Source organism: Macaca nemestrina, chromosome 1 (assembly GCF_043159975.1).
Source record: "Macaca nemestrina isolate mMacNem1 chromosome 1, mMacNem.hap1, whole genome shotgun sequence".
NCBI lineage: Eukaryota > Metazoa > Chordata > Mammalia > Primates > Cercopithecidae > Macaca > Macaca nemestrina.
The window spans coordinates 201,210,916-201,233,477 of record NC_092125.1 but is presented as its reverse complement, the minus strand read 5'-3'; the positions used below and the strand labels follow the sequence as shown (position 1 = coordinate 201,233,477).

At 53.7% G+C, this 22,562-nt stretch overlaps 1 protein-coding gene across 2 annotated transcripts in view; it reads left to right on the top strand.

The window, feature by feature from the left end:
* The first annotated feature begins 9,181 nt into the window (after positions 1 to 9,181).
* NHSL3 (NHS like 3) overlaps positions 9,182 to 22,562 on the top strand; it is a 36,411-nt gene continuing 23,030 nt past the window's right edge. Inside the window, exon 1 of one of the 2 annotated variants that reach the window (XM_011763272.3) lies at positions 9,182 to 9,542. In XM_011763272.3, coding sequence (XP_011761574.2) covers positions 9,308 to 9,542 — 235 coding nt within the window. In that variant the 5' untranslated portion in view covers positions 9,182 to 9,307. Of the gene's footprint in view, positions 9,543 to 22,149; positions 22,335 to 22,562 lie in introns of those variants that run through there. The other variant, XM_071096631.1, reaches the window with a different exon arrangement.

The window sequence follows — 22,562 nt, the reverse complement described above, 5'->3', positions numbered from 1 at the left end:
CGAGTCTCGCTCTGTCGCCCAGGCTGGAGTGCAGTGGCCGGATCTCGGCTCACTGCAAGCTCTGCCTCCCGGGTTCCCGCCATTCTCCTGCCTCAGCCTCCCGAGTAGCTGGGACTACAGGCGCCCGCCACCTCGCCCGGCTAGTTTTTTGTATTTTTTAGTAGAGACGGGGTTTCACCGTGTTAGCCAGGATGGTCTCGATCTCCTGACCTCGTGATCCGCCCGTCTTGGCCTCCCAAAGTGCTGGGATTACAGGCTTGAGCCACCGCGCCCGGCCGAGGCAGATAATTTCTTAAACCCGGGAGGTGGAGGTTGCAGTGAGCCAAGATTGCGCCACTACACTCCAGCCTGAGCACAGAGTGAGACTCTGCCTCAAAAAAACAAACAAGGGCCGGGTGTGGTGGCTGACACCTGTAATGCCAGCACTTTGGGAGGCCGAGGTGGGCAGATTGCGAGGTCATGAGATCGAGACCATCCTGGCTAACACGGTGAAACCCCATCTGTACTAAAAATACAAAAAAAATAGCTGGGCGTGGTGGCGGGAGCTTGTAGTCCCAACTACTCAGAAGACTGAGGCAGGAGAATGGCGTGAACCCAGAAGGCAGAGCTTGCAGCCAGATTAGACCGTGCCAGCGCACTCCAGCCTGGGTGACAGAGGGAGACTCTGTCTCAAAAGAAACACACAAACAAACAAAAACTCTTACTACTTACTCCTGCTTACCTATGAGACAGTATTTTCTAAATACCCACTAACTAAAACAAACTGCTGCAGGAGTAAATTGAATGCTGGCATTCAGATAAAACAATTACCACCCCCATAACTTAGGGTTTCACATTTTTAGCCCATTAAAAATGTCATCGTAGGCCAGGCGCAGTGGCTCACACCTGTAATCCCCGCACTTTGGGAGGCCAAGGACGGAGGATAACCTGAGCTCAGGGGTTCAAGACCAGCCTGGCCAACATGGTAAAACCCCATCTCTACTAAAAATACAAAAATTAGTTGGGCATGATGGCGGGCACCTGTAATCCCAGCTACTCAGGAGGCTGAGGCACCAGAACTGCTTGAACCTGGGAGGTGGAGGTTGCAGTGAGCCGCGATCACGCCACTGCATTCCAGCCTGGGCAAAACAGTGAGAATCAGTCTCAAAAAAAAAAAAAAAAAAAAAAAAAAAAAAAAAAAAAAGGCCGGGCGCGGTGGCTCAAGCCTGTAATCCCAGCACTTTGGGAGGCCGAGACGGGCGGATCACGAGGTCAGGAGATCGAGACCATCCTGGCTAACACAGTGAAACCCCGTCTCTACTAAAAATACAAAAAATTAGCCGGGCGTGGTGGCGGCACCTGTAGTCCCAGCTACTTGGGAGGCTGAGGCAGGTGAATGGCGGGAACCCGGGACGCGGAGCTTGCAGTGAGCCGAGATGGCGCCACTGCACTCCAGCCTGGGCGACAGAGCGAGACTCCGCCTCAAAAAAAAAAAAAAAAACAGTCATCACTGCTCTCACTGATTTACTTTATTTTTATTATTTAATTTAATTAATGTATTTATTTTTGAGACGGAGTCTCGCTCTGTCGCCCAGGCCGGAGTACAGTGGCTCAATCTCGGCTCACTTCAAGCTCCGCCTCCCAGGTTCACACCATTCTCCTGCCTCAGCCTCCGGAATAGTTGGGACTACAGGCACCCGCCACCACGGCTGGCTAAGTTTTTGTATTTTTTTTAGTAGAGATGAGGTTTTACCGTGTTAGCCAGGATGGTCTCGATCTCCTGACTTCGTGATCCTCCTGCTTTGGCCTTCCAAAGTGCTGGGATTACAGGTGTGAGCCACTGTACCCGGCCTTTATTTTAGTTTTATGTATTTATTTTTTTGAGATGGAGTTTTGCTCTGGTTGCCCAGGCTGGAGTGCAATGGCACGATCTCTGGCTCACTGCAACCTCTGCCTCCTGGGTTCAAGCGATTCTCCTGCCTCAGCCTCCTGAGTAGCTGGCATTACAGGCATGTGCCACCACACCTGGCTAATTTTGTATTTTTAGCAGAGACGGGGTTTCTCCATGTTGCTCCCAGCCTCAGTTGATTCACCTGCCTCGGCATCCCAAAGTGCTGGCATTACAGGTGCAAGCCACCGCACCCGGCCTATTTTTATTTTTATTTTATTTATTTTGAGACAGAGTCTCACTCTGTCACCCAGGCTGGAATGCAGTGGCACCATCTCTGCTCACTGTAAGCTCTACCTCCCGGGTTCAAGTGATTCTCCTGCCTCAGCCTCTCGAGTAGCTGGGATTACAGGGGTGCGCCACCACGCTCAGCCAAATTTTGTCTCAAACTCCTGACCTTGTGATCCGCCTGCCTCGGCCTTCCAAAATGCTGGGATTACAGGCGTGAGCCACTGTACCTGGCCTGATTTACTTTATTTATGTATTTTTAATTATTTTTTTCCTTTTTCTTTTTCTTTATGAGACGGAGTCTCGCTGTGTCGCCAAGGCTGGAATGCAATGTTGTGATCTCGGCTCACTGCAACCTCTACCTCCCGGGTTGAAGCGATTCTCTTGCCTCAGCCTCTTGAGTAGCTGGGACTACAGGTGCACACCAGTACACCTGGCTAATTTTTGTATTTTTAGTAGAGATGGGGATTCACCATGTTGGCCAGGCTGGTCTCAAACTCCTGACATCAGGGGATCCGCTTGCCTCAGCTTCCCAAAGTGCAGGGATTACAGGTGTGAGCCACCATGCCTGGCCCCACTGATTTACTTTATTGTATGTAAAAGTTATAAGTTTTGATTTACAAAATTTATACTTATATTGCTTTTATTCACCAGAATTTGGATGTATTTTGTCTGAGGGAGAAAAAAGTTCCACTGCTAAAATAAAAAGTTTGAAAACCACTTTTCTACACTGTGGACAGCTAAGAGAGGGACAATCTGATCACTGAATATCTGTGGTCAATCTCTGGAAGCTGGAACACAGAACTGGTGCTCAGGACATACTTGTTGAAAGAACGAAGGGAAACACAACCCGTTGCACACTAGAGACTGGGTGGTGGCAAAAACTACCTCTTTGCTCTCTCCTTTCTCTCTTCTTTCCTCCCCCTGCACCCTCACCTCTCCTCTCCCCCCTCCTCTCTTTTCTTAGGAGCTGGCATCAACTTTAAGTTGGGAACCCATAAGACTCCATTTGTTCTGGCCACACACCACTAACACCCTACGCAACCCATTTCTCTTCTCAACTCAGCGGGAGGAAAAATGGGTGGAATTAGGCGTGGGGCTTGATTCTAACAGATGCCTAGAGGATCAAAGAAGACCTCAGCAGGGAGGTTGTTTGAAATGTGAAGACGGCTGCCACAGATGCCCAGAGCCACGGATTAGGGGACAGAAGAATGCTGGCTGGGATCTAAATCTCCCCCCTCCCAACTTTCAACTATGCAGGACTGCTCTGCCCTCTGGTACAATTCTGGCCCCTGCAATTGGTCTATTGAGGGAACTGAGGGAAGCCACAGGTGCTCCCATCCTGAGGCTGTCTGTCCCTTCCTGGTCTTCCCTGTAAAATGTAAGAGGTTCAGCCACAACTTTTGGCCTGGCTGCCCAGTCTGGAGTGAGGAGTCTTTGTGGTAGGAGGCCAGGCCCAGCAGAGGACAAAGCTGGGTCCTGTGGAAGGCAGGTCTCCCAAGTGGAAAGGGGGATTGGTGTGTGTGAGGGCAACATCAGGGTGGTCCTGGGATTTCCCCAAACAGAGGGGCAAAGCTGGAGGGCCCTTGGGATGCTGCCTCAAGCCTGGTTTTTTTGCCGGTTCCTCCCTGGGGACAGGTTGGAAGTTTTCTTCCTGGTCAGGTGACAATCTGGCTCCAGGTTGAACTTTGGGTCCTATCCACAGGGACTGCTGGGAAATCAGCTCCCTCAGCTGCCTGCAAGGCCAGCAAAGACATGTAGCTGAGCTGAGCAATCATTAATCCAGGGAGCAGGATTCAGCTACAGCTGAGACACAGGCTAGCTCTTCCTAGGCTAGCCCTCCCTGGGTGGCTCAGAAGCATGTCTGTCCATTAGGCCAGGAAGCAAGAGGGAAAGCTGAATTGCTGGTCTGAGCATAGTCCGGACTAGGGATGAGAAGTGAGAATCTCTGGGTGCTGGAGTCAGGAGCAGTGAAGGGAATACAACTCTGACCTCTCCTCATTTCCCTTCTTCCTCTCCCTACCTCCAAATCAGAGGATCCAATCTGTGGGTTGATTCCCGGAAATTCTAGTTTGAGGGGAATTTCCCTGAGGAATTATATGAGACACTGGCAGGCCTATCTTCAGAGGCATGCAAACTGTGTATTTACACATAGCCCATGCTCAGAAAGGCTCTGTGCTTGGTTGAATGTTTTGCTGTTGCCCCCCCGTCTTTTTTTTTTTTTTGAGACAGACGCTTGCTCTGTCGCCCAGGCTGGAGTGCAGTGGCGCAATCTCAGCTCATTGCAACCTCTGCCTCCCAGGTTCAAGCAATTCTCTGTCTCAGCCTCCCAAGTAGCTGGGATTACAGGCACCTGCCACTACGCCCGGCTAATTTTTGTATTTTTTTTTTTTGTGTGTGTATATATATATATATACTTTTTTTTTTTTTTTTTGAGCTGGAGTTTCGCTCTTGTTGCCCAGGCTGGAGTGCAACGGCACGATCTACGCTCACTGCAACCTCTGCCTCCCGGGTTCAAGCGACTCTCCTGCCTCAGCCTCCAGAGTAGCTGGGACTACAGGCGTGCACCACCACGACCGGCTAATTTTTGTATTTTTAGTAGACACAGGGTTTCTCCATGTTGGTCAGGCTGGTCTCGAACTCCTGACCAACCTCAGCCTGCCTCAGCCTCCCAGAGTGCTGGGATTACAGGTGTGAGCCACCGCATCTGGCCTAATTTTTGTATTTTTAGTAGAGATGGGGTTTCACCATCTTGGCCAGGCTGGTCTTGAACTCCTGACCTTGTGATCTACCCGCCTCATTCTCCCAAAGTGCTGGGATTATACAGGTGTGAGCCACTGCACCCAACCTGTTTTTTTTTTTTTTTTTGGGAGAGAGTCTCGCTCTGTCACCCAGGCTGGAGTGCAGTGGCACGATCTCAGCTCACTGTAACCTCTGCCTTCTGGGTTCAAGCAATTCTCCTGCCTCAGCCTCCCGAGCAGCTGGGACCACAGCACCACCACGCCCTGCTAATTTTTTTGTACTTTATTTGTTTGTTTATTTATCTATTTTATTTTATTTATTTTTTTTGAGACAGAGTTTCACTCTTGTCGCCCAGGCTGGAGTGCAATGGCATGATCTCGGCTCACTGCAACCTCCGCCTCCTGGGTTCAAGTTATTCTCGTGCCACAGCTTCCTGAGTAGCTGGGATTATAGGCACCCTCCAGCATGCCTGTCTTTTTTTTTTTTTTTTTTTTTTTTTTTTTTTTTTTTGAGACGCAGTCTCGCTCTGTCGCCCAGGCTGGAGTGTAGTGGCCAGATCTCAGCTCACTGCAAGCTCCGCCTCCCGGGTTTACGCCATTCTCGCGCCTCAGCCTCCCGAGTAGCTGGGACTACAGGCGCCCGCCACCTCGCCCGGCTAAGTTTTTGTATTTTTTAGTAGAGACGGGGTTTCACCGTGTCAGCCAGGATGGTCTCGATCTTCTGACCTCGTGATCCGCCCGTCTCGGCCTCCCAAAGTGCTGGGATTACAGGCTTGAGCCACCGCGCCCGGCCTTTTTTTTTTTTTTTTTGAGATGGAGTCTCACACTGTCGCCCTGGCTGGAGTGCAATGGCGTGATCTTGGCTCACTGCAACCGCCGCCTCCCGGTTTCAAGTGATTCTCCTGCCTCAGCCTCTCGAGTATCTGGGATTACAGGCGCCTGCCACCACGCCTGGCTAATTTTTATGTTTTAAGTAGAGACGGGGTTTCACTATGCTGGCCAGGCTGGTCTCGAACTCTTGACCTTGTGATCCGCCGGCCTCGGCCTCCCAAAGTGCTGGGATTATAGGCATGAGTCACCTTGCGCAGCCTGCTATTGCCTCTTGAAATTCTTTTTTTAAAAGACAAGGTCAGGCCAGGCGTGGTGGCTCACGCCTGTAATCCCAGCACTTTGGGAGGCCGAGGCGCGTGGGTCATCTGAAGTCAGGAGTTTGAGACCAGCCTGACCAATATGGTGAAACCCCATCTCTACTAAAAATACAAAAATTAGCCAGGAGTGGTGGCGGGTGCCTGTAGTCTCAGCTACTCGGGAGGCTGAAGCAGGAGAATCGCTTGAACCCGGGAGGCGGAGGTTATAGTGAGCCGAGATCATGACACTGCACTCCAGCCTGGATGACAGAGCGAGACTCTGTCTCAAAAAAACAAACAACAACAACAACAACAACAAAGACAAGGTCTCACTCTGTTTTGCAGGCTGGGGTGCAGTGGCGCGAACATGGCTCACTATAGCCTTGACCTCCTGGGCTCAAGGGGATCCTCCCACCTCAGCCTCCTGAGTGAGTAGCTAGGACCACAGGCACGTGCCACCACACCTGGCTAATGAAAACTAGTTTTTTTTTTTCTTTTTTTTTTTTGAGAGAGGAGCTGTCACCATGTTGCCCAAGGCTGGTCTCGAACTAGTCTCAAGCAATCCTCCCACCTCGGCCTTCCAAAGTGTTGGGGATTACAGACATGAGCCACTGTGGCAGGCAGGCCTTGAAATGCTTAATAAGTTTTTTTTTTTTTTTTTTTTTTTTTTTTTTTTTTTTTTTTGAGACGGAGTCTCGCTCTGTCGCCCAGGCTGGAGTGCAGTGGCGTGATCTCGGCTCACTGCAAGCTCCGCCTCCCGGGTTCACGCCATTCTCCTGCCTCAGCCTCCCGAGTAGCTGGGACTACAGGCGCCCACAACCGCGCGCGGCTAATTTTTTGTATTTTTAGTAGAGACGGGGTTTCACCGTGGTCTCGATCTCCTGACCTTGTGATCTGCCCGCCTCGGCCTCCCAAAGTGCTGGGATTACAGGCGTGAGCCACTGCGCCCGGCCAAGTTTTTTTTTTTTTTAAGACAGAGTCTCGGCCGGGCGCGGTGGCTCAAGCCTGTAATCCCAGCACTTTGGGAGGCCGAGACGGGCGGATTACGAGGTCAGGAGATCGAGACCATCCTGGCGAACACGGTGAAACCCCGTCTCTACTAAAAAATACAAAAAACTAGCCGGGCGAGGCGGCGGGCGCCTGTAGTCCCAGCTACTCGGGAGGCTGAGGCAGGAGAATGGCGTAAACCCGGGGGGCGGAGCTTGCAGTGAGCTGAGATCCGGCCACTGCACTCTAGCCCGGGCGACAGAGCCAGACTCCGTCTCAAAAAAAAAAAAAAAAAAAAAAAAAAGACAGAGTCTCACTCTGTTGCCCAGGCTGGAGTGCAATGGCGCAATCTCGGCTCACTGTAACCTCTGCCTACCCGGTTCAAGTGATTCTCCTGCCTTAGTCTCCCAAGTAGCTGGGACTACAGGCATGCACCACCAAACCCAGTTAAGTTTTTGTATTTAGTAGAGATGGGGTTTCACCATGTTGGTCTGGCTGGTCTTGAACTCCTGATCTCAGGTGATCCACTTGCGTGGGCCTCCCAAAGTGCTGGGAATACAGGCCTGAGCCACTGTGCCTGGCACCTGTAACACTTTTCCCTTGAAAACTGCCTTCCCTACATTCCCTTTCCTCACCAACTAACAGAGGAAGAGGCTGGGTTCTTAGGATTAGTGCTAGGCTGGGCCAAGAGCACTCAGAGTACAGGCTGGTTCCGGATCCAGAACGGGTGCTCTGGGATTGTGGGCTGGATCTGAATGAATGGTGGTTAGACAAGAAACGGAGGCCCAGCATGGACACGGGGGTGGTCTGCCCCAGAGCCCCCAGGTTCACCATAGCCGAGCCCCTGGGGACCCAGGGAGATCCCACTGCACTCTAGTAATCCTGCAATGTCACGGTGAGTGCTATCTACAGTGTGCTGGGGCTGACTGCGCTGGGTGACCCAGACAAATGGGCCCCTGCGCTCGTGGAGACCAGGACCAAGAGAAAGCCGTGTGACCAGAGTCAGATTAGGTGATTCTGGTCACCCCACTGGTATGGACATCACAAGGCTCTTCTGGGGACTGAGGGAGGGGGTTCAAGGGTACTGAACCTACAGCTGGCCCTCAGTGCAATTTCTGGCCCTTCGGGTTTGAAGCCTCGGACCAGGCTGAGACAAGACCCAGATGCCCATCTTGGCTCCTCTGCTGCTGACCACCTGTGTTCTTGGGCAATCACTGTCCCCTTCTGGCCTCCATTTCTCTTGTTGTGGGATCAGATGATATAAAAGGGCTTGGTCAGCTGTAACAGAGGCAGAGGCCTGGAGGCAATGAGCACAGCAATTTCAGGATTCTTCAAGGCTTTCTTTCCTACCAGCCTCCCAGTCACGCCTCTCACCTGCCCAGAGTTCAGCCCTAATTAGTGTTGAGCATCTCAGTGGGAACTCCTGGTCCAGGCAGGAGTGCCCTGGGGCCTCAAAGCCTAGTCCAAGGGTAAACGGAGGAAGGACTATCCTCATCCCTGCCACCAAAGGGTGAGGCAGGAATACAGGGCGCCTAGGGCCCCCGCTGCACACCGAAGATGGTTGGAGCCTGGGGGGAAGGTGTAGTAAAGAGAGAGGAGGCCACTCTAGTCAGCAGATGTGAGGGAAATGCCCACTGCGGGTCACACGTCTTGGACGTGTCGGAAGCCTCTACTCTTGGCGCAAGCCCCCCAACACTGTCGGGGCTTGGAAGGAGTTCTCCAAATTCTCTTATTCCAGGAAAAAATATTCCAGAATCCCCTGTCTGTTCCCAGTCCAAACTTGGGATACCAAGGCTCCTGGGGTCCAACCCCAGCCTCTCGCTCCCCCTTTTCTGCGCCCTTCCCCTTCCCGTCCCCACCCCATACCACCCTCTTCCGAACGGACCTCCCGCGGTGCCCCCTGCGGGACTGAACCTCAGTGCCGCCCCCTCCCGGGCAGCCCCACGACCCGCCCTCTCGGGCCCCGGCGGGGGGCACGACCCCGGGCTCCCGGGACCCTCTCCTCGCGGGACCAGACCTCGCCCTCCGCCGGGCCAGGGGGAGGCGGGGAGGGGCCGCAGGCAGCGCCGCTCCCGCCCCGCGGCCGCTCCCGCCCCGCTTCTTCCCTCCCCGCCGGCCTGCGCCCCGCCCGCCGCCCGGCCGGCCCCTCCCGCGCCGCTCCCGCCGCCCGCTCTCGGCGCCCGCTCGGCCTCCGCTGCCCAAACTTTTCTCCGGGCGCGCATCCCCGGCTGCCGCCCCCGGCATGGGCGCCGCGCCGCAGGGGGCCTGACCCGCCGCCCGCTCCGCCCCCGCCTGCCATGGCGGCCCGCGCGCCCCCCGCCGCACCTGCGGCCGAGGAGCCGGGGAACCCGGGCGGCCCCCCGCGCAGGAAGAAGTCCCGCTCCGGCGCGTCCGGCCTCCGCCGCGCCTTCAGCTGGCTGCGGGGCAAGCGGCGCAAGAAGAAGGCGGCGGGGGCCGAGGGCGCCGAACCGGCCGCCCCCCGGGCCAAGAAGGCGGAGGACAAGGCCAAGAGGGCCAAGGGCAAAGGCCGAGGTAAGGCGGTCGGCACCCGGGCTGAGCGCGGGGGGGCGCCGAGGGTGCGGCCGCGGGGGCTCTGCCGGGGGTCCGCGCGCGGCGTGTTGGAGGGGGGTGACCCCCAGGAACTGGTGCTGGGGAGCTAAGAGGCCAGGGCTGAGTCCGAGCACCTCCACCCTGCGCTGCCTTCCGCACTTTCCAGACCCAGTCTTGCCTTGCTCTGAGGGGAAGGGACCCCCGGCCGGGCCAGGGATCCCCTGGCAGAGCAGGAAGTGCTGGCAGCCCGACTCCAGGGCGGTGAGGCGATTCCCCCTCCCCCAGGCTCACCCAGGTTCTGCCCTCTGCTGAGTCAGGGGGTCAGAGACTCAACGCTGGCCTGTGGCCAATGGGAGAGACAGGTGGCCTTGGGTCTCTGGTGGGGACCCTCTGGGTCTGGAAGGTCAACCGCACTCACAAAGAGTTTCAGCTCCAGCTGGATCTGGATTTCCAGCCCCACAAAGGACCCCGCATGGAGCGCAGTGTGCCCTGCCTTAGCTTAACAGTGCTGGCTTTTCCCACCTAGGCCAGTTTCCTCACGCTCACCTGGGCCAGGCCACAAACATCAACTCCTGGGGTAGTGAGCTCTCAAGGTGAACCAACCCGCCCCTCACCATCACTCCTTCTTCCAGCCCTGGAGAAACATGCCAGTGTCAGAAGTGTGCTTACAGATGGGGGAAACTGAGGCCCAAGCTCAATGGAGAGGCTGTACCTGGGCTGGGGTGGGTACTTAAAATTCAACAGCTAGTTCTCAGTCTTTCTGAATTTGAGCCCCTGGGCTCCTCCTCTGGCCTTAATGGGCAGCCTGAAAGGCGGGGAAGCCGACCTGGCCCATCCCTGCTGGGGTCACTTTCCGCTCCTTTCTTGGGCCTTCCCTCATTTCCCTGTTTCTATCGTCCTTTTGGTGGGGAGGGCTTGAGTCTTTGCAAGCGGGTGGAGCTCCCTTGGGGTTTGCCGTCCTGGGAAGTCCACCTTTCCTAGACTGCTGCTGCAGTGCTGGAGGTGAGGAAATGGCCGGGTGTGCGGGCCCATCCCATTCTGCCTGTGTTTATCCTCCCAGTGTCCTTTAACCACCTCTTCTGGGAGAGTTAGAAGGAACACTTTAGGGGTCAGGAAGAGGGTGGAAAGCCTCTTGTGTGATTGTATCCGGCCTGATCTTCCTTTTGGATAAGGGCCCCGCTTCCCTGCGGCACAGCCACAAATAGAAGTGAGGGTGCTGAGGCTGGGGTGACTGGGCCAAACCCTGAGGGAGGATTGGATTTGGGTGAGAGATGTTTCCAAAGGCTCTGCAGTCCCAACAGGACATGGAGTCTGTCCCAGGGCTGCCCCACTGGGATTCAGTCTGAAGTCATCCCCATCTCATTCAAGAGGGCATTGCAGCAGGATGGATTGTGGTCAGACTGTCAGAATTGGCAGGCAGAAGCCTAGTGGACTAGCAGTGTATACTCCAGGGCAGTGGACCTTTTTCCTCTGGGAGACCAGCCTGGGAGGCAGGGGGCTGGAAAAGCTGAGCCTGTAGGTCACTGCTCCAACAACCTGGGTTTGGGGTCATTGGGTCAGTGGCCAGGCCTCCCTCTCGCCTTGTGTTTAGTATCAGGTAGCTCTGGGCTTTCTGGGCAGCATGTTGGCCTGATTTGAGCCCACGTGCATGGGCAACACCTCCTTGCCCCTGGCTGTTGTTTCCCCAGGTCTGGAGGTGGCCCCGGGTATGACTGGAGGAAGTCCTGTTCCCTTTTACTCCAGCCTCCTATTATTGCAATTGTTTCCTTGTCACCTGCCTGGCCCAACTTCTTTTCTGTTTATTAAGAGAAATAAATCTGATCCCTCTAATCTCCACTGGCAACGCTGGCCAGGAAGGGGAAGCCTGCAGAAGGCTTAACTCTTTCACGGAAAATGTTCAGAATGGAGATTGGGAGAGGTGGGGAGGAGGGATACACAGGAGATTCCTAGGAGGTCAGGGATTTTGCTGGGGAAGGCATTATTTCCTCCATTCTAATCTCTGGCTCAAAGACCTACAAGAGGCAGGTCTTGATTCCTCTAATCTGACTCTCCTACTATAAGATGGAAAAACTGAGCTTGTCATGGAGTTTTACCAGTCTTCCATGATTCCCTTGCTGACCTCACTACCCTGCACAGACTTAGAAGAAGAGAGGAAGTCTGACATTTATTGATTAGTCTGAATATGTCAAGATCTCACTTGCCGATGAAAAAGTTGAGGCTCAGGGACAGTGAGTGACTGATTTGACCAAACTGGGATTTAAACTCAAATCATCTGCCTCAAAAATGGGGACTGTTTTCATGACTCTCCCAAGGACATAGAACAGCAGGTAAGACTGGAAGATCTTCTCATTCAACTCACTTTACAGATGGGAAATGGCCCAGAGAGAAGTGAGGGAACTTGATAGAGTGGGGAGAGTATCAGAGTCAGGCCGATGAGAATTTAAATCCTGGCTCAGCTACTATCAAGCCCCATGATGTAGGATGAGCAACTTCTCTGTGGGCTCCCTGACTCCACCACTGTCTTGTGGGGAAGAAAGGGGGAATCCTCTGGCTGGACATTGCCTTGATGGGGCTGTGACCTTTCTGTCTCACCCAGATTCTCATTCTCACAAGAGAGCATATTAAAATTATATTAAAGCCTGGGTGTGGTGGCTCACGCCTCTAATCCTAGTATTTTGGGAGACCAAGGCGGGCAGATTGCCTGAGCTCAGGAGTTTGAGACCAGCCTGGGCAACACGGTGAAACCCCATCTGTACTAAAATACAAAAAATTAGCCGGGCGTGGCAGCGTGCACCTGTACTCCCAGCTACCCGGAAGGCTGAGGCAGAAGAATTGCTTGAACCCGGGAGGCGGAGGTTGCAGTGAGCCAAGATTGCACCACTGCACTCCAGCCTGGGCAACAGAGCGAGACTCCAAAAAAAAAGAAAGAAAATTATATTAAAGAGAAGTCACCATAGAAATGCAAGGGGTTGCTATGACTATGTTATAAGTTTAGTCACCTGAGCTCTAAGGACCCAGTTTGGAAGGAATGGGCTCTGGGCCTAAGAACAACTTTGCTTGGCTGGGCGCAGTGGCTCTCGCCTGTAATCTCACCAGTTTGGGAGTTCAAGGTGGGTGGATCACGAGGTCGGGAGCTCGAGACCAGCCTGACCAACATGGTGAAACCTTGTCTTTTTTTTTTTTTTTTTTTTTTGAGACGGAGTCTTGCTCTGTCACCCAGGCTGGAGTGCAGTGGCCGGATCTCAGCTCACTGCAAGCTCCGCCTCCCGGGTTTACGCCATTCTCCTGCCTCAGCCTCCCGAGTAGCTGGGACTACAGGCGCCCGCCACCTCGCCCGGCTATTTTTTTGTATTTTTTAGTAGAGACAGGGTTTCACCGTGTTAGCCGGGATCGTCTCTCGATCTCCTGACCTCGTGATCCGCCCATCTCGGCCTCCCAAAGTGCTGGGATTACAGACTTGAGCCACCGCGCCCGGCCGAAACCTTGTCTTTACTAAAAATACAAAAATTAGCCAGGCGTAGTGGCGTGTGCCTGTAATCTCAGCTACTCAGGAGGCTGAGGCAGGAGAATCGCCTGAACCCGGGAGGTGGAGGTTGCAGTGAGGTGAGATTGCACCACTGCACTCCGGCCAGGCAACAGAGTGAGACTAGGTCTCAAAAAAAAAAAAAAAAAAAAAAAGGACAACTCTGCTGCCCTGGTCTGCCCCTCTCAAGCTACAAGATGCTGGCAGGTTATTCTCCCCTCCAAGCCTCAGTTTCCTTATCTGTAAAATAGGGATAATAAATCTTGGCTTTATAGGGGCCTTTCCAGGATCAAATAACCTAACAGACATGCAACTGCGTTGTGAACTGTGGAGCATGGTGCAGCTGGCAGCAGGTTTCTGCTGTTGTTATGCTGCTGAGGACTTGGGCATTAGTTAAGTTCACCGTGATCCATGTTTGGAAAACAGCCCGTGATGATGATGATGATTGAGGGGGATTCATAGAGGGTAGAGTCTCACCCTTGTCCCACAGGAGGACTCAGACATAAGAAAAAGTTCAAAAAAAACTAAAAACAAACAGGAATCCATATCTTCCAGAAATATCACCTGGACTCTAGACAAGTGTGTGGGTAGGAAGTGTTTCTGGGACAGATGCCAGGACTGGAGCCCAGCAGATAATCAGGGGAGGCTTTCTGGAGGAGGCAAGCAGCCTATGGAAGGAGGGCAGGGTCCTGGCTAATCTGAATGGGAAGAGAAGTAACAGGAAGGCTGCTATGTGCTATATATACCTAGACAGGCATTTTCATCAAAGTCTTCCTGTGTCCTTACAGCAACCTGGGAGGTGGACAGTTATTACCATTTGTAGGTGAGACAAAAGGGGTGAGAATAAGTAGCCCAAGGTCACTCAGCTTCATTTATTTGAAGAAGACATATTCTTTTTTTTTTTTTGAGACGGAGTCTTGCTCTGTCACCCAGGCTGGAATGCAGTGGCCGGATCTCAGCTCACTGCAAGCTCCTCCTCTCCGGTTCACGCCATTCTCCTGCCTCAGCCTCCCGAGTAGCTGGGACTACAGGCACCCGCCACTTCGCCCAGCTAGTTTTTTGTATTTTTTAGTAGAGACGGGGTTTCACCGTATTAGCCAGGATGGTCTCGATCTCCTGACCTCATGATCCGCCCGTCTCAGCCTCCCAAAGTGCTGGGATTACAGGCTTAAGCCACCGCGCCCGGCCGAAGACATATTCTTTTTTTTTTTTTTTTTTTTTTGAGACGGAGTCTCGCTCTGTCGCCCAGGCTGGAGTGCAGTGGCCAGATCTCAGCTCACTGCAAGCTCCGCCTCCCGGGTTCCCGCCATTCTCCTGCCTCAGCCTCCCGAGTAGCTGGGACCACAGGCGCCGCCACCTCGCCCGGCTAATTTTTTGTGTTTTTAGTAGAGACGGGGTTTCGCCGTGTTAGCCAGGATGGTCTCGATCTCCTGACCTTGTGATCCGCCCGTCTCGGCCTCCCAAAGTGCTGGGATTACAGGCGTGAGCCACCGCGCCCGGCCTGAAGACATATTCTTTACTCTGTAGTGTCAGGCACTGTTCAAGGTGATGCGAATGCCGGAGGACCAGACGGGCAAGGTCCCCATCTATGTGGAAGTGAGGTTCACAGTGTTACAATGACGGAGCCACTCAGTCTGCCTCCAGAGGCCACGCTCTACAAAGAAAATTATACGATGATGGCTGTGTTTCTGACTCTGGAGGGGGGGTGACCTCTCTAGAGTCTTAGACAAAACCAGTTTTGGGGAAAGGGGTATATAGTCCTCTTGAGGGTTTCTCTTGTGCAGTGGGCAGCGGCTGAGGGGTGGGAGTGGGCATGGCTCTGATACTGAGAATTTGAGAGCCACCCTGCCAGACCTAGCTGACTTAGCCCTATGTTAACTCCAGTCAGTTCACTGTGGCCTCTCCAAGTTCCCTCTGGCCACTCAGGGAGGACGGTCCTTTCATGGCGTGGAGTTGTGGAGAGAACCCTCAGTTTGAGTTCTGCTCTGTTGTATGACCTTGGGTAAGTCCTGCCCCTCTTTGGACCAGACATGCCCTGTCTTAACAAAGATAGTTTTTTGTTTATTTGTTTGTTCATTTGTTTTTGTGAGACGGAGTCTCACTCTGTTGCCCAGGCTGGAGTGCAGTGGCAAGATCGCGGCTCATTGCAACCTCTGCCTCCCAGGTTCAAGTGATTCTTCTGCTTCAGCCTGGGACCACAGGCGCGTGCCACCATGCCTGGCTAATTTTTGTATTTTTAGTAGAGACAGGGTTTCACCATATTGGCCAGGCTGGTCTCGAACTCCTGACCTTGTGATCCGCCCGCCTTGGCCTCCCAAAGTGCTGGGATTGCAGGCGTGAGCTACCGCATCTGGCTGACAAAGTTGGGGTTTAATGGCCTCTGAGACTCTTGCTAGTTCTAGGATTCTGTGGGTTTGAGAATAGGCTGAGGGAGTAAGCCTGTAGGGGCTGGGGGCTAGGCATGGGGATGGGAGCTGTGTCCCTGTGTCCAGGAAAGGAGAGCTGACCTCCAGCCAGCCAGATAAGACACTGAGACCCAGTGGCCTGGATGTAATAGGAAGGTGGGTAAGGTGGCTGGTGCAATGGCTCACACCTGTAATCCCAGCACTTTGGGAGGCTGAGGCGGGTGGATCACTTGAGGTCAGGAGTTCAAAAACAGCCTAGCCAACATGGCGAAACCCCGTCTCTACTAAAAATACAAAAATTATGGCCGGGCACAGTGGCTCACACCTGTAATCCCAGTGCTTTGGGGGGCCGAGGCGGGCAGGGATCACCTAATGTCAGGAGTTCGAGACTAGCCTGGCCAACATGGCAAAACCCCATCTGTACTAAAAATGCAAAAATTAGCTGGGTATGGTGACACGCACCTGTATTCCCAGCTACTCGGGAGGCTGAGGCAGGAGAATAGCTTGAACCCAGGAGGCGGAGGTTGCAGTGAGCTGTGATCATGCCATTGCACTTCAGCCTGGGCAACAAGAGCAAAAAGCTCCATCTCAAAACAAAAAACAAAAATTAGCTGGGCGTAGTGGCAGGCGCCTTTGGGAGGCTGAGACAGGAGAATCACTTGAACCCAAGAGGCAGAGGCTGCAGTGAGCTGAGATCACGCCACTGTACTCCAGCCTGGGCAACAGGAGTTCAACTGGGTGACACTTTCATTCAAAACTCAAAAGGAAGGTGGGTAAGAAGAGTCCATTATGAACAATGTCATTTCTGTCTGCTGAGGAAGGGGCCTAGATAGTTCCAAAGCAAAGTGAGAGTCAGGTCTCTGGGGTCGTGGGCACCTTGCCCTTCTGAGGTCAGGCTGGTGTCTGTTTGCCTGTCAGTCAACACTCCATGTGTTTTCCCCTTCTGTGTCAGTGCCCGTGCTGCTTCTCCTGCCTGGGATATGCTCCCCTTCACTTTGCTATCCAGTGAACTCCTATTCAGCCCTCAGGGCCTGGTGTCAGTGTCATCTCTGCAATACTCCCAGGGGAAGTTATTGTCCCCAGACCCTAGAGCAAGGTGCTTAGGAGAGTTGGGGTTGGGCAATATATGCTTTTCCAGCCACTTTCTTCTTGGGTAAAGGGCACCTCAGTGTCCTTACCTGGGGCCTGGACCAATGTAATAGGGGCTGAGTTCCCTCTGCTATGGGATACCTCCGATAGGGGAGTGGTTTCCCCAGAGGAGTTTGGGGTTTCTCAAGAATGTGACATTTTGGCTTCCCAGAAATGTGAAAAATAAAGAGTGTGACAGGGTGGCTGCTGTGTCTCCCTCGGACCCCTGTGAGAGGATAGACATTGTTTTCTTAAGAGTCCAGACGGGAGAGGGAGCCTCACTCACTTATTTCACAAATATTTCCTAAGTGTTATATACCAGACACTGCCCTAGGGATGAATAAGAGACAAAGTCCTGGGCCTCATGAACCTCACAACGAGTGTGTGTGTAGGGGGAAAAATATGCTGAACAAGTAATTAAGGGTTAAAAAGTGTGATAAGAGGAAGCACAGCAATCTCTAAGGGAGGTCAATGATGGCTTCCCCAGGGAGGTGGCACTTGAGCTAAAATGGAAGGATGAAAGGAAGCTGGGATTGAAGGGTTTGTGGCACTGGCGTCAGGCAAGGCACATGCTAGGGGCTTGGGACCAGCTGGCTATCTGGGGTTCCATGGGATCCAGGGATTGCTGTACCTCACTATTTTGAATATCCAAAGGGCAAAGACTGGGTTGACAGACACCCTGGCCAGCACAAGGCCTGGCTAAGTGGCCTTGGGTGATAGGTAATGCTCCAGTATGGGCCCCCAGAGATGGGCATCTCTGGATCCTAGACTCTCAGAGCTCATGGCCCGAGATGTCATAGGGAGCCCTCATGGTACATACAGATGGGGCAGCTGAGGCCCAGAGGAGGAAGTGACTTGCTCAAGTTCACATGGCCATCTAGTGTCAGAGGCGGAAGAAAAGCCCACACTGTCAGGCCTTCAGCTTCCTCACTCCTTTGTTCAGACTTCAAATGGAAAATCCCGTCCCAGAGAGGTGCCTCTGCCAGGGGTGGGAAGAGCTGAGAAGGAAGTAAGGCCAAGGGAGTCTCCCCTGCCCTCCCCTCAACATCTTCAGGGGCTCCTTCCAGCTGTCTCGCCCTCACCCTTCTCTTGGAAATTCCCCTTGGGCCTGAAAGGGGCTCTCAGTCAGTGTGCTCTCTCCACACTGTACCCTCCCTGCAGTCCCTGAAGCATGGCTCCTAGCCAGCGTTGAACTGTGGTGGCCAAGCCCTGTGACCCCAGAAATCTGCATTCTCTTGTCAGCAGAGGGCAGAGTGAGAGCCTCCCCTCAGCACCTGCTCCTTGGAAATCTCTCTCTCTCCAGACCCTCAAAGCTGTTTCAGCTGCTCATGGCCTGTCACATGTTAAAGAAAACGAATAAGAGGGAGCATTGTATGTTATTTGGGCCACAGTGAACATGGCGGGGTTAGAGGAACAGGGACACACACCTTCCTTGTGCAGACCCCAAGGCCACCTCCAGCCCGTTGGCAGACTTGGGGAAGTCAGCCAAGTTCCTGCAGCTTCCTCGGGCAGGAGGAGTGAAATCTCTGTCCGCCTCCCCCATCGTTAGTTATACCCCACTGTACTCTATCCCTTGTATTCTACTGTCCTGAGGGGCTGATTCATTAAAGGACTGTCAGCCCACTCACAGGGTGCCCAACTCTGTGCTTGGCATGGAAGGGGCGATAGAGACAGCTCAGCCCACAAAGGATTTAAACCCTGAATCTTGCAGCAAAGTGCGTGATTCCCAGGAGGCTCCTGGTGGGGAGAATACTAAGTGAGGCCTCCTGTCTGCTTAGGACACCCCGTCCTCCAAGTCTAGCCAAGTGAGGTCTTCCCCAGCATTTTCTTTTTTATTTTTTGAGACGGAGTTTCGCTCTTGTTTCCCAGGCTGGAGTGCAGTGGTGAAATCTCTGCTCACTGCAACCTCCACCTCCTGGGTTCAAGCGATTCTCCTGCCTGAGCCTCCCGAGTAGCTGGGATTACGGGCACCTGCCACCATGCCCAGCTAATTTTTGTATTTTTTTCTTTTTTTTTTTTTTTTTTTGAGACAGAGTCTCGCTCTGTCGCCCAGGCTGGAGTGCAGTGGTGCGATCTCGGCTTACTGCAAGCTCTGTCTCCCGGGTGCATGCCATTCTCCTGCCTCAGCCTCCCGAGTAGCTTGGACCACAGGTGCCTACCACCACGGCCGGCTAATTTTTTGTGTTTTTAGTAGAGACGGGGTGTCACTGTGTTAGTCAAGATGATCTCGATCTCCTGACCTCGTGATCTGCCCACCTCGGCCTCCCAAAGTGCTGGGATTACAGGCGTGAGCCATCGCGCCCGGCTTAATTTTTGTATTTTTAGTAGAGATGGGGTTTCACCATGTTGGCCAGGCTGGTCTTAAACTGCTGACCTTGTGATCTGCCCGTCTCAGCCTTCCAAAGTGCTGGGATTATAGGCATGAGCCACTGCGCCCGGCCCCTTTTATTTATTTATTTTTTTGAGACACTCTTGCTGTGTCACCCATGCTGGAGTGCAGTAGTGTGATATCGGCTCACTGCAACTTGCGACTCCCAGGTTCAAGCAATTCTCCTGCATCAGCCTCCCAAGTAGCCAGGACAACAGGCACCGCCACCATGCCCGGCTAATTTTGTATTTTTAGTAGAGATGGGGTTTCACCATGTTGGTCAGGCTGATCTTGAACTCCCGACCTCAGGTGATCCGCCCGCCTCTGCCTCCCAAAGTGCTGGGATTACAGGTGTGAGCCACTGTGCCCAGCCTTCCCCACCATTTTCTAAGAGGGTCACGAGGCATTCCAGCTCATTCTTGTGGTTCCTGGAGTTCTGGTCCATATGTCTTCCATACCACCTACTTCTTCCCACCAGTCCTAGCCTAGCCTCTCCTGTGTTCTTGGCAGTGGGCAGTACTCCTCCCACAGGATCCTGGAGCTAGCACTGACTGCAGTGAAAGTATTTATGCGCTATCATCACTACCTCCGTCAGTATGCAAGCGTCACCGTTGCTACTACAGCTAATCTACAAGCCCCACCATCTCCACCTCCACCAGTTTCTATTAAACACATAGGTGCACCTACTATGTGCTGAGCCTGGGGTTACTAAGAGGAGTCAGACAATCCCTGCTCTTGAGGAAACTGTTCTGGTTGGAAAGGCAGATACTGAAACTCTTGTCTGAAGGCAAGTGCCAGGATGGTGAACATGGGGTGCAGGGGAGCCCTAGGGTGTGATCAGTACTGTATCAGAAGGCAGCACTAATGTCTGTGGGGCCTTCAGTAAGGAAGCACTGAGCTGGGGGAAGAAGGGGTACAAGGAAGACTTCATGGAGGAGCAGCATGTAGAGCAGGGCATTGAGAAGGAAAAGGCACCTTTCAGGAAGAGGGGATGGCAGATGTGAAGGCCTGGAGTTGTGTGCTGGAGGGTGACAAGCAGTTTTGTGTGGTGGTAGCTCTGAGAAGGAGGAGATTCTCATCTCAGAGATGAGGTCCGAGATGAGGCTGAACTGGTAGTGGGGGCAGCTCCTCCCAGGCTTCCTATGAAGGCCAAGGTACCTGCCACACTTCAGACATCCTTTGAGCCTCTTCACATACCTGTCCTCACTTAATTCATGCCAAGAAATTTAGACTTTACCCTGGGGTATTCCCTCTGTGCCCCCGTACTAACCGTCCTTTTTATGGGCTCCAGTTTCCCTATCTATATAAATTCAGGGAATTGGCCAGCAGATAGCTTTGACACTAGAACCGTTTTCTCTGTGCAGAGTACACACAGCTTGGTACACATTGTATGCTCAATGAATATTTTCTATGGGTGAATAACTTGCCAGCCTTTCAAGGACTGCACTGTTATCAACCTGAGACTCTAGCAAGAAAAGGGCCTCAGAGAGAGTTGGGTTTAGCTTTGACTCTCCCATTTTGCAGGGAGGGAAGAGGGTGTGCTGGAGCCATAAGAGGCAGCACAGTGTAGTGGAGGGGCTTGTTCCAGTGGCAGGAAGGATAAGCCATGTAGGGCCTACAATGGAGGGCTCTAGACTTCCAGCCCAGTGCTCTCTCTGCTGTACCATGCTGCCTCTAGTTGGAGAGACAGGGCAGAAGTTATGGTAAAGAAGAGTCATAGCCCAGGCAGTGGGGCCCTGGGCAGGTCCCTCAGCACAAGGACACCTGTGATGAGGACACAGAGGTGGGGCCCCGGGCCTGGGCCCCAGGCCCCAGATGAAAGAAGGCTTTTCATCTCTCTGTTTTTAATTTTTCACTCTGTCGCCCAGGCTGGAGTGCAGTGGCGCAATCTTGGCTCACCGAAACCTCTGCCTCCCAGGTTCAAGCAATCCTTCCACCTCAGCCTCCCAAGTAGCTGGGATTACAAGCATGAGCCACCATGCCTGGCTAATTTTTTGTGTTTTTAGCAGAGATGAAGTTTCACCATGTTGGCCAGGCTAGTCTCAAACTCCTGACCTGAAGTGATCTGCCTGCCTTGGCCTCCCAAAGTGCTGGGATTACAGGTGTGAGCCACAACACCTGGCCTTTTTAAAGAAAAACACCCCCCCCCCCCCCACACACACATATTTTGAGACAGAGTCTTGCTCTATCTCCCAGGCTGGAGTGCAGTGGTGTGATCTTGGCTCACTGCAACCTCCACCTCCTGGGTTCAAGCGATTCTCCTGCCTCAGCCTTCTGAGTAGGTGGGATTACAGGTGTGCGCCACCATGCCTGGCTAATTTTTGTATTTTTAGTAGAGATGGGGTTTCACCGTGTTGGCCAGGCTGGTTAAAAAAATATTTAACAGGCCGGGTGGGGTGCTCACACCTGTAATCCCAGCACTTTGGGAGGCCGAAGCAGGCAGATCACCTGAGGTCAGGAGTTCGAGACCAGCCTGACCAACATGGTGAAACCCCATCTCTACTAAAATTACAAAAATTAGCTGGGTGTGGTGGCGCGCACCTGTAGTCCCAGCTACTTGGGAGGCTGAGGCAGGAGAATCGCTTGAACCCGGCAGGCGGAGGTTGCAGTGAGCCGAGATCGTGCCACTGCATTCCAGCCTGGGCGAGAATGAGACTTGGTCTAAAAAAAAAAAAAGACCTACCTTACACAATTGTCTTGTGGATAAAATGAAGTAATGCACGAAAGCGGTTAGCACAGAGCCTGGCACATAGTAAACACTAAGTAAAAGGGTGCTACTATTTTGAACACTGTAACTACAGAAATACAGTCAGCTTGATACATTTGTACACACAGGCACGTGACACTCATGGGGAGGTGGCTCGTGGATTCTAACTGCAGCAGGGCTCCGGATCGGCGTTCTCCCAGCTCCATTGCTCTCCTCAGAGCGGTAGCCTTTGGGCTGAGAGAGCGGGCAACCCACCTGCCCCACCTGGACTGGCCCGGCTTTCCCTTGTGCGCCCTAGGCTGGGCAGCTCAGCAGGTCTCCCAGGTCCCGGGAGGGCGGAGCCAACGGGATGCGCGCCAGGCCCCGCCCCTCCTCCGGTCCCGCCCCCTGTCTGGCCATTGGCCGCAGAGCTCGGGGGCGTGGTCGCGCTGGGGCTGGGGGCGCCCGCGGTGCTCGCCCGCGAGTCTCGCTGCCTCCCTCCCGGGGCTGCGGGCCCGGCGGCCGGGCTGGCTGGGCCGCGCTTGGGTTCCCGCGCCGGCTCCCGCGCCCGCCATGGGCAACTCACACCACAAGAGGAAGGCCCCCAGCGGTCCCCGGGTCCGCAGCTTCTGGCGGTTCGGGCGGTCGGCGAAGAGGCCGGCAGGTAGGGGCCGGGGTGGGGGCGGGGCAGGCAGGGAGAAGGGTCCCTGCTGCGGCCGTCGCCACCGCCGCTGCCCTCTCCCGGGGCCTAGAGTGAGTGTGGGGGGTTCGGGAATCCCCGCGCAGACCCCACCCCTCACAGGCACACGGAGACACACGTACACGGTAATACCCACCGGCGGGCGCACGTACATGTTCGCAGTTTACACAGTCACACGCACAACACCCACTC